The sequence below is a fragment of the Pituophis catenifer genome, unplaced genomic scaffold (assembly GCF_029215685.1).
Source record: "Pituophis catenifer annectens isolate HBS135680 unplaced genomic scaffold, rPitCat1.0.hap2 SCAF_8, whole genome shotgun sequence".
Taxonomy (NCBI): Eukaryota; Metazoa; Chordata; class Lepidosauria; order Squamata; family Colubridae; genus Pituophis; species Pituophis catenifer.
The window spans coordinates 16485847-16498243 of NW_027256888.1; the positions used below are offsets into that span (position 1 = coordinate 16485847).

The window sequence follows — 12397 nt, forward strand, 5'->3', positions numbered from 1 at the left end:
ACATGACCACGGAGACATCTTTGGACAGCGCTGGCTCTTCGACTTTGAAACAGAGATGAGCACTGCCCCCTAGAGTCAGGAACGACTGGCACATATGTGCGAGGGGAACCTTTACCTTTTTATCTTGACTCTGGGTTGTTTGTTTGTTTGTTTGTTGACAAATATACTGCCTATATCAGAAAACAAACCTCTTCTTTCCACATCCTTTCCCCTGCTTTAGCATAATTCTCAAACCTTCTCTTCCTCCTTTGCCTAAAGATCCCTTTCCTCCAGCCAGCCCTGCTCCCATTCTTGATGACTACAGCCAAATACTCAAAAGCCTGAGGCATTCAACCCCATTTAAAACTGCCAAGTCTTTCACTTCAACCAAGCAAGCCTGGTTTTCTTTTCTGTACACCTGAGAGGTGGAACTACCAGAGGCAGCTGCAGCTCCTCTGAGAGCCAGAGTGGAGCAGAATGCTGTTGAGAGAACAAAACAAAAAAACCCATCACATCAGGCAAATAAATTCTTCCACTTAGTATCATCATTGCCACAAAGTTAATTTGTAAAAAGTATTCTACCCGGCAGTCTAAGAGAGAGAGATCCAAAGGCATAAGAGAGAAGGCAAAACCATTGCATTTTGAAATTTCATTTGTGGTTAGATCTGAAGATTGCAGACAATGGATTTTCAAAACTATTGAGATTGATTGGAGCCTGGAAATGCACTGCTACAGCTTGTCAAACATCTGACCTTAATGGGGCCTCCCTTTCCCACAATGGCAACTATGAAGAACGAGGAGGCTTCAAATGTGGAAGTTCATGGATGTTGTGTTTTCTTGGGAGGAATTATATCTGAGTGTTTTTAAGAAGGTTCAATTATCCATTTCTATGATGTTCGTAGAAAAGTAGCTTATGTGTTATTTGTGTTGGAATTATCACAACAGCTTTATTAGGAAATTAAATACTATAGATTATAGATTAAAATCTTGGTAATTACTATTAAATATTGTTTTTAAATTGCTTTGTTAAAGCTATAACTTTATCCCAGCAATCATCAAATTCCTATTAAAATGAATGTGAATACTCCCACTCTACATTTGGCAAACTGAAGCAGAAAGATAACTTGTTGAAATCAGGGAGTGATCTCTTCATCCACTTAGTTGTATTAATTGGAAGAGTACAGATAATGTGTACTGCTATTGTGATTAATTCCAGAACTCTGAATTGCAAAACATTTGAGCCACAATCATATAACGGAAAGGCAAGAATCATGATCTTTTTCTTGGCAGTAGCTTGCTGAGTTGATATTCAATATGAAGGATACAGGTAAAAAGAATTCTAATATTCCTTTCTTGAGGACTGGTAACCTGAAATGACTTCCCTGTTTTGGCAAGAAAAGATCTTTTGAAAGGTTTTATTTGTAATAACCTTTAATTTCTGGTATTTAATTGCTTTATTCTTTGATAAATTATTTATAACCATGTTATAAATGTTATAACATGGTTATAAATGGGATGTTTGTAGAAATGGTTTCCTTTGGTTACATATTTCATTCAAATTACTCAGTTTTCGGTTATTGTTTAGAGTTTAGCTTATCCAGTCCCAGAGGCCTAAATGTTCTACACAGATATGACTAATGTATGCATTCCTGTAGCTTCAAGATATTTAATACTTCATTGTTTAAGAATGCCAAATGATGCGTAGGCCTCAAAGAGAAAATGATTCCTTCTGAGCATTTGACAAACCCCTGTTATTTTCATTCATGTAAAATGGATGTCATGTGAGGATGGCAAGAAAATATTGAGTACTGACCTTAAGCACTGTCCCAAGAGGGAAAAAAAAGAAGGGACACAAGACTTTTCGATAAAATATCTCAAGCCATCTGATAAATTGAAAGCAAAGGGTCTCAGGCATTCTTTTAATCTTTTGTTTTTCAGATTAAATAGACTTTTTAATCGTAAGATAATTTGTGCCTTTTAAAACCAAACACCGAATTCCTTATATCATAAAACTGTTTTACAGCCTTGCATATTTTAGCAATTCAATAAACCTTTTACAAATAATCCAGAAAGTCCAGCTGATGTCACACTTTGGTCATTTGCACTCTCCAGGGAACCTTTTACTACTAAGTTACATAAAATCCTAGAGACACTAAGAATCCACAGTATGCAAAGAAATAACTTTTCACTCTTTTCACCTTTCTCCTAGGGATGTTTCAGGTATGAAGCATAAACGGTAAAAGTGTATCTTCAAATTCAGCTGCTGCTCATTGGTATTATGTACGTAATTTAAAACAAGGACAGGAGTCATCTACCAATAGTATAAGTGTAGGAGGAGCCAGTTACAAGCAACACTGAAAAGCTACTAAAATATGTGATATTGAAACTAGGGCTGGGATTGGTTCAGAGCAGAGGAGAACACAAAACCACACTCTCTCTGGAGCATCTTAAAGCAGCTATGCCACAAAATCCCCAGATAAGACATAGCTACTTAAAATGATGCAGTAAATTTGAGCTTCCACACATCCTGAAACACTGTTGAGGAACCAAATCTAAAGTACTGCACAGGCCTTAAAAAAAACCCACCAGGGATTCATTTCTTTTGACAAAATGAGTTTTGCCATTTAGGCTGATCCTGCTATCCTCTGTGAGCTAGTTTACACTGAAAAGGAGGTTGTTCCCCTAAGTGCTTAGTGCCAATTTAAACTACCATGTTTCATCTGGAAATTTCTCTATTTCAGAGGAAGTACCCTTACAATCCAAACGATTGTTTTTTACCAGTGGCTGAAATCAAGATGTGTGACCAGGAAATAAATTCCACTGAACCTAGAGAAATTGTTTCTCATAGAAAACATGTTTACATTTTTGACTTTTAAGAGTATATCTTGAATTTCCAATCCATATTAAAGGAAGCAGCTGATGGATCAGTTATGAGGGGAATTTTCTGCTCTTCATACAAAGAATATGGAAACCATGTATACTTGATGCATACAGTTATTGAAAAACAGAATAACACAAATAATATATTGCAAGCACAAAAAACAAGTAATATACACTTACTATATGTTAACTGTTTATCCATCCAGAATTTTTAATCTGATTACCACATTACTTAGGAACATTAATAAACACAAGAGAAAAAAATGTGCTATTTTTTCTTAAGAACGATGGAAGCCATTTCCATGTGAGTAGTATATGTAATCCCCAAGTACTTGGATTCTTATTTTATATGGCTCTTCCACACAAAAAAAAACTTTGTTATGTACAACACTAAATTCTTATCATATATATTTTCAGTGCCATTATGAGTTATTTTTTTTTAAAAAAAAATCTAAATAGGTATACCTGAATGGACAAATATTTGTGGCAGTTGTTGCAAGTGACTACTAATTATTATAGCTTTTTAATGTACTTAACCTGCATATTTAGGATAGTAAAATGCTCAAATTCACAGTCACTTTAGAGAAAGGACATATTTTTGTGGGCATTTGTCCTTCAAGTTGAATATGTAGGACAGTGAAAATGACATAAAAGGTTCCAGCAATATACTTTTTATGGAGAATATGTTATTGGTATTAAAAAAAATTACACAGCCCACCCCACCCCAAAGTTACATATTATGAGCTACACAAAATCTAAAATATAGGGACTTTTCACAGTACATTGCACTAAATGAACACATAGTAGATTAAAAGATGTGAATTCAGAACTTCTGCTTAAAAATTTAAAGTTTCTGACATCATCTTCCACCATTCCATTAGCTCTTCCTTTTCCTCTTCTTTTCTTTCAGACAATGATTCCAAGTCAAAATCAACCTAGAAAGTGGAAGCAAACATGAATGCTAATATTCTTAATTTATAAGTGAAAAAAATGGATTTATTAACTAAAATTGTATATATACTAGATTTAAATCCATTTCCCCAGTAGAGACTTACAGCATTGTCTCAAATCACCCAGCCATCACTGAGAAGATGGATGGATAGATGGACAGACAAATACATTGATGATGATTCTAGAAAATCTGCCTTAGAATACATCAACTGAAATCAATGAGAATCATAACATAATTCTGACTTATTTCAATAACTCTGCATTAAGTCTACATCTCCCTGAATCCTGTTAATTGGAATCTTTACTTAGCTTGGTGTTTTTAATTATAGAAGGTTTTTAGTTCATTCCTATCTTAAAAGGTTGTTAGCTAAAAGCATTGGAAACCATTCTCTAAATTTTCTATTGTGCTAAAATAAATTCTAGATACAAAAAGAAAAGCTAAATTTATTTTAGCACAATAGAAAACTTAGAGAATGGTTTCCAATGCTTTTAGCTAACAACCTTTTAAGATAGGAATGAACTAAAAACCTTCTATAATTAAAAACACCAAGCTAAGTAAAGACCAAGTTCTTCTAGGTTTTAATTCAAACCATGTATATGGTGCTTAAAAGTTAGTGAACTCTTGATTTTTGGATATTTCTACATAAACATGACTTAAAAAATGAACTGTTCTCCCACCAAGTCCTAAAGCTATATAAAGTGAACACATTTAAACAAATGAGCATTGTTCATTTATTCATTAAGGCAAAACTACATATAAGTGCATGACAAAACTTTGTGAACCTTTGCTTAGATCCCGTGAAGTGACAGTACTGCCTTATACTGCACTGTTGGAATACTTGGAATACTGCATCCAGTTTTGGCCACCAAAATACAAAAAAGATGTTGAGATTGTAGAAAGAGTGCAGGAAAGAGGAAAGATGACAAGGAGCCTGGAGGCTAAACCACATAATGAACAATTGAAGGAATTAAGTATGTCTAGTCTAATGAAGAGAAGGTCTACGGGTAATATGATAGCAGTCTTCCACTACTTAAGAGGCTGTCATGGAGAAGGAGGAGTCAAGCATATAAAAGGATCAAGCACATGAGGCCAGGAGAAGAAATAATGGGTGGGAGATAATTAAAAGGAGATCAATCTAAGAACTGAGGAGAAATTTCCTGATGGGGGAATAATTAATCAGTGGAACAGCTTGCCTCCAGAAGTTGTGGTTGCTCCATTACTGGAGGTTTTCGAGAAGAGATTGGACAGCCATTTGTCTGGAATGACATAGGGTCTTCTGCTTGAACAGGGCATTGGACTAGAAGATCTCCAACCCTATTATTCTATGTATTAGTAATTAGTTGGCTCCCTCCCCTCTCAATAGAGAAATAATAGCCGCAACTCAACGTTTATGAAAATTGTTGATCAGTCCTGTGTGCTCACTTGGAGAAATTTCAGCCCATTTCTCCTTACAGACTCAGGGATGTTGATGGCTTCCTTGCATGAGATTTGGGTTCTTGAATAACATTTCTACAGTATTAAAGTCAATGTTATATCTAGTTTTAGGAATTGTGTGGAGAACAAATCATGTTTTAGGTCATGCCTATGCAGAAATATTTAAAATTCAAATGGGTTCACAAATTTATAAGTACCACTCTATCTGGCCTAGATTTGAAGGACTGAATTAGTTTTATATTGCTGTCTGTGGATATTATACGGATCTTTCTTTGTCTCTCTTTTGATTAGAATTTTTCTTCTTTTGTCATCTGCCTTACCGTAATCATTGTAATATAAAATCAAATTTTCTTTTATTCCCTGTAAAATGACTAGCCATTTTTTTCCTATGTTGTATTATATTTTGTTTGCTTGCCTTTCTCTCTATTCCTTTCTGACAGTTTTTTTTTATCTTTCAGATAAAGAAATACTGAAAATATTTCATAGAGTTCCAATGAGACTTGATGTACAAAACATTAAAAACATTGATAGGAATGGGCACTATAAGTTAAATGCAGAAATGGTACCACTTACCCTAATAGCAGGACTGAAGGGAACAGCCACTTTTTTAGTGATTGCTAGATAGCCAGGTGCTGAAGCTGTCACTTTATAATTTCCAGGTACCAACAGCCTCCAGTAATCACCATCCTTTGCTAAGGAAACAGAAAGATGCCACTATTTTTTGAAAACTTTTAGGAACATGCTTAAGTGGCACTGAAATATGTTTGATCTGGTTTGTTTTATAATTAGAATCTCAGGAGGCCTCTGGAGTCAGGTGCAAAATACAAGAGTGATTTTGGAAAGGGGAAGAAAAGGCCTTTTTACTGGAACCCCATATATTTTTGTTCTTCCTATCTTAAAGCATGAAAATATAAAAAACTTGCATTATTTTAAGACAGGGCTGTCAAACTTGCAGCCCGCGGGCCGGATGCATCATGCGCTAGCCACACCCACACCCAGTTTAGCGAAGGGGTAGAAAGTCACAATACATCACGTGATGCCGCCATGACGACGCAAGTTTGACACCCCTGTTTTAAGACATTCATGAGCATTAGTCATTTTGCTCATGAATGTCTTAATATAATGCAAGGATTTGTTTCTTTTTTCTGTAAATAGGACAACTGGATTAAGAATCAGGTGATAAGAGAAAGGACTGCAGTTTTGTCAATTTTAATATAGCAGATCTGATTGACTGAGAGGAAGCAACTTCATCTGAATTTATCCAGTTCTGAAATAAAATGTAAAAACTTCAGTTTCTTTTATATAGGAATTCAGCAGAGTTTTCTCCACCCATTGGCCAACATTTGATAGATATCATCTATTTTCATAAGAGGCCACTAATCCTGAACATTTTGTCCATTAAAAGTAGTTTTATGAAATTGTGGCCTTCCAGTTATAATTAAATGAAGGCATAAAGATTTGAATTTCTGAACTGAGATTCAGATTTCATCCTGAATGAAACAGGAAAATGGGCTCATTCTAGAAAAGTCTAACAATTCTATTTTCTAATTCCAGTGTTTATTTTAAATCTGGACACGCACACGTTAGAAGTGGAAACACTGCTTTCCTTTTTGGTGATGCCTATCCAAATGAAAAAGAACGTTTTGGCCATTAGAAGTTTTCCTCAGTGGCAAGAAAGGCTAAGATTGCTTTTGCAATTGTTCTTCTACTGATATATTCTTTGCTTTCCAAAATCATATGTAAGGATTGCAGGGCCATCCTACTCCCCCTCCCCCTAGAAAATATAAAAGGGTATTGCTGTATTCATCCATCTATCAGCATTCATCAAATATCTCAATGTGGTACCTATGAATACTTACCTGTTGTAATATCATGGTTTATCCCCTCTACAGAAACTGAGGCATTAGCAATTGGATTACCCTGAAGATTTCTAACAAATCCTTTTATTCCTCGATGTATCTTAAAAATAAAGCACAAAAAGTCTTGATATTTCTCTAAATAATATATTTACAAAATAAGAGAAGAAAGAACTTAGAACGATTCACAACTATTCACTTCCTATTAAAGTTAGTGGATTTAGTCTCTGATAAAATGTCTGTACTGGATCATTGTCAGTAGGAACATTTCAGATCATTGTCAGCATGAACATGTTGTGTTCAGAGCTTGTTGCTGGTTAAACTAAATACAGAGTCTCTTCAAACAATATTTTGAAAATTGTTGAATATTTATTTGACTTTTAAAATCTCTAATTATTGTTTCCAGAAAGGAGGCAGAGGCAAATCACTTCCGAAATCTTTGCTAGAAAAACTGCAAGGACTGCTTCAGGAGTCAACAGTGACTTGAAGGTAAACCTCCTCTTCCTTGTTTCACATTTTAGTCAAATTGATGAACTGGTTACCAGATTCAGAACAAACCACAAAAGTAACCTTAGCTTGTGATTTTTAAAACAAGGCCAAGTTTGAAGGGAGTTGATAAAACAGGAAACTATCTGTCAACTCGCATCCCTGGCCAGCTCTCGAGTTGCCATAGGCAAGGGGGTTGGGAAGCCGACGAAGCAGCATGGCAGCCAAAAACAGAAGTACATTCTAGACATATCTCTCTCAAGGCTGTCTCCTAGGGTTACCCACAGCGGCCAGAAGGGAGTGATCTCTACAGCCCGTGAAATTTCTCCCTTGGCAAATGTGATTGATGAATTATCCTAGGGGGAGGAGTGTGATTGGGGCGTAAATTACATGGGGTCAGAGTTGGCTTCATTTGGAACATGCCGACATGAAGCTCCTAATAAATAACTAGATTTCTTTTGGAGCTTTGCTCGAGGCTCATGATTTAATTAGGGCATTCATTGGAACCCTGACAGCATCATTAGAGACTTCCTCATTTAACTGCATTTTGTGCAAAGGGGATGTGTAGACGCATAAAAGGTTTTTTCCAGTTTAGAAAGTAAAATATAACTTTGTAACGATGGCCATCAACATGAATAAACCCCTTCTGTGGTTTAGTGGTTGGAGTGAGTTTTTAATCACTAGCTTCATAGGTCAAGCTTGGAACTCAACTGCTGAATGTCTGATCTCAGGAAATAGTCCTTCCTTATTCACAGAATTGAGAATTAGGTTCTCAAAGGGTCACTCTAATCTCATTTCAGAAATCAATATATTTGCTTAGTTCTGTTAAGGCTATTAACCCAATCAGCATAATTATATAATTTTTAACACTTGTAGAATAACAAAAAGGAGTTATTTTTAGACCCTTTATCAATATTTGCTGAAGTAGATATGTTGATTTTCTTTTCTGAAGTTGTGCATCTCTATGTGATTGTGTTTCTGCAGTTGTTCCATGTGCCTGAATGTGTACACTGGGAAGCATGTTATGGGCTACATATGACAATTCTGGATCATGCGACTAGGACCAGGCTTTTAGTTTTTCAGTCACCAGTTTCAAGTTGCTTCCAGCTGCCTGTTTTCTTTTTAACCATCTTCAGCATGACGCCTATTTTTCATCTCCACCATTCTTTGTCCTGCCATATTAAACCTCATTCAGTTTTCAGAAAGATATCATGCGGACAAACCAAAAATTGAAATAATAAAAATTAAACCCAAGCTGGCACAAAGAATCTTAATATAAATATAAAACTGTATGTAGATAGTTTGTCTACTGAAGAAATAAGTTTCCTGTGCAGACTGGTCCCTCATGAGCCTTCCAACTGTAAAACAATGAAGAAAGCAAGTACATTATAAGAAATGGATAGTGATTCTTGAGAGGTGGTTATTGGGTGCCATGAACTGAGAGAACATGTTCCCAGAAGGGTCATCTTTGGGTTACAGAATTCATCTGGTTACTAAGACAAATTTAGGCCAGATAGTTCTTAGAGCTAGATAAAATGAAATCATATGTGATTTATACATGTAGGTAACGTGTCATCAGAGTATAAGTAGAAAATCTTGGGCACACGAATATCTCTATATGTTCAGGGTTTCTCTTCTTAAGATTTCTGCTTGGCCACAAGTTAGGTGCTGTCAGGTGCAAAGGATCAGGATAATAATTCAAAGCTTTAATGCTTAAGCCTACATTTGGCGAACTTTGGCAGTTTTTCCAATTGCATCATGGTATCTCACAGTCAGCTGTCAATTTCAGAATTCTCCTAGGTTTGGGATTATATTTGGAATTATATGTAACAATTTTTTTTAATTTGAACTATTTTTCCAAAGTAGAAACTGAAGTCAGATACAAATAAAAAGTTCAAAATGAGGTCTGTGAATCCTGATTCCAACTTTTAATTTATTTCTCCTTCAAATCAATCCCAATTGTGTATAATTATAGCCATACAGGGAAATGGTAACACTTGCTTCTCTCCTACTATATATATTTCAAAAACGAATTCATTGAACTTAATGGGATCTAGCCTATGTGTAAACATGTATCATACTGAGCTGCTTGCTAGGCTTTCTAGCAGTTCTTTAAATCTCAACATGAGGGGTGCAATTGGAGTATTTATTCTTCAAATGCAACATTGTGTACCTGCCCTTTGCCACAGAGAGAAGGTTGGTTGGATGGATGGATGGATGGATGGTTGGGTGGATGGATGGATGGATGGATGGATGGATGGATGGATGGATGATGGATGGATGGTTGTTTGGTTGTTTGGTTGTTTGGTTGGTTGGTTTTACTACAAGGACAGGAAACCTGTAGTGCTCATCTCCAAGTCCTCTTTATTCAGACATCACCGTCCTGTCTGACCTTGACTTCTGAAAACTGATAGTGCTTTCTTTACATTTTGTCATGGCTCGGGATTCAGATGACTCTGAATCTGAAGAAACCCCTCCAGCTGAGCCAGCAGAATGTGAACCTCAGAAGACACTAAGCCATGAATCACTTGAGACTGATCAAACAGATGCATTATCAGAATAGTTGGAACAGATAAGATATAGCTTTCAAACCTTCAGATTCAGCAAGTAAAGATTCTCATTAAGGCTCCTTGGCAAGCAAGGGAGTGACTGTCTTAATTAGAGGACAGATGGCTGCAGACTGATATAAGTGGCAACCTTATTTCTCTATTGGAAGTCTGATTTCCTGTGCCTGGCATGTTGTTTTGATATATTCTGCTCATACAAGAAACTCTGACCTTTGGACTGAGTAAGGAACCAGGCTTGACTGTCTGAACCTCTCTTCTGCATGCACCTGTTTAAAGCAATACTACTTAGACAAGCTTTGTTTCCAGGAGACTCTGTTGATATTCATTTGCTTATCTGCTGTTTATCCATACCATCTTAAGCAGATTGCTATCAACACCTAGCAACTGCATATTTGTGCGTTTGAAACAGGACACATTTGAAGGAGTGAAGCTGTAGTTCAAATGATGAAGCAATGAGCCTTATGATCACCCAAAACTAAGTATAACACTTGATGGTCAACAAATGCCCTAACCTTGTTCTCCAGGAAAAAATTACCTGCTCAATGTAACTGATAAGTGAATTCTTGTTGTCCTCCCAATAGGTTTTCAGAGTTTCTTCTGGAGGGAATTTTTCACAGCTAAGCTCCACGGTGATTTCAAAGCAATTGCTGCTAAGATAGTTGAAGTCTTGCATACCTATGTAATTACATATACAAAAGTTGACATTTAATACGCAGTGGGTTCTAAAGCATATCAGATTAAAGTTAAGTGGAAATAATTAGTTGGGATCAGTTGGAATAAATAGATGTGTACTGTAGAAAATTCAAGACCGATATATATTATGGTACATATATACTGGTCTATTTACAAGACCTTCAGGGCAGGTAATACGTTCTTGGACCAAAGTCTGAAGCGTAATATGATGATTGATTTGCAATCACAGCTGTAATTATACCACATTTAATATTACATTTGGTCTATATATTTTGCTGATGTGTATATTTGGCTTCAAAAATCCTATTTAGGAGTCAAAGAATTTCTAGGTATAATTCAACTGTTTCTAGGTAAAATGAGTTAATAACAGATAATAACATCATGACCGATGAAGCCTTGAAAACCAAAGATTTTGAAATGGACTTTTTAAAAAATATTGCAATTTCAAGAAACACAGTATATCAGTGCTAATTATGAGATGGAGACTTACCCACGGTAAAGATATTGTTTAGTACATTTGACAACATAATAGTTGTTTATATATGTTCATCAGTCAAAATCAATCAAGAATATTCCAACGAATTTAAACAAAAAAAGAGGGTAGCATAACGAATCAATAAGAACAAAGTTTTCTTGATCCTTTTCTGAATGGCTGTTAATTCTTTACTGCATTAGAAGTATGTGCACAAAATAGCCTTTGTGTGTGGTTTCCAGATATGGTTTAGAATGCCAATCATAGTCTTTGAAGATTCCCTGATTATTAAGGAGTAAGTATATATATAAAGACAGCTGTTTATCACCATGCTAGAAATCAGGGAAGGAAAGAAAGTGGGCCCGAATGTATTCCCCACCTGCCAAGAATAATGATAATAAAGCAGGTATGTAAAATCTCTTGATTTCATCTGTAATATTTCTGAAATAATAAATCTTTATAATTTCTTTTTTCCTGGATATAAATTGTTCCAATGGATGGAAACAACAGTTGTAATTTATTTTTCTTCATGTACAGAACAAACTGACATGAGTTCTGATTTATTTCTTACATATTATATTGCTTACACCAGTTAACATGCCAAGAAGCATGGATTTATAGAATCGGGAACCATTTTATAACATTGGAACAATATGCTAAATGACGAGTGAAAAACACACTAAGATGATAGATTCATCCGTTCCATTTTTTTCTTATAAGTAAAATCCATGGAATTGTAAAAATTGCTGTATGTAATGGATTAGTTCATAAAAATTATGAAATGATAATTTGTTGCTTTATCATATGAAAAGGATTGCTTTCACAATAAATATTTTAAAACATTGAACAAGGAATTATTGTTATTATTCTGCCTTTTTAAACTGCCAAGAAAATGAGAAACTCACAATGCAAATCAAATTATTTATTTATTTAGTGCAAATCAAATTTGTATAAATATTGATATGTCTTTTGTCTATTAACTGATTTGATAAATGTACCACATTTTTATGTGCTAGGCTCTTTACTATGTACATGGAATGTGTACATTTTTAATGCTGGTTAGGGCCAAACATTATGT

General features: G+C 35.3%; 1 protein-coding gene across 1 annotated transcript in view; it reads right to left on the reverse strand.

Moving 5' to 3' along the window:
* Positions 1-1893: 1893 nt before the first annotated feature.
* The window catches only part of CPE (carboxypeptidase E), a 53877-nt gene continuing 43373 nt past the window's right edge, over positions 1894-12397 (reverse strand). The window contains exons 6-9 of the mRNA XM_070948104.1: positions 10690-10829; positions 7105-7204; positions 5819-5937; positions 1894-3794 (exon numbers count right to left, since the gene is read on the reverse strand). Coding sequence (XP_070804205.1) covers positions 3696-3794; positions 5819-5937; positions 7105-7204; positions 10690-10829 — 458 coding nt within the window. The 3' untranslated portion in view covers positions 1894-3695. The remainder of the gene's footprint in view (positions 3795-5818; positions 5938-7104; positions 7205-10689; positions 10830-12397) is intronic.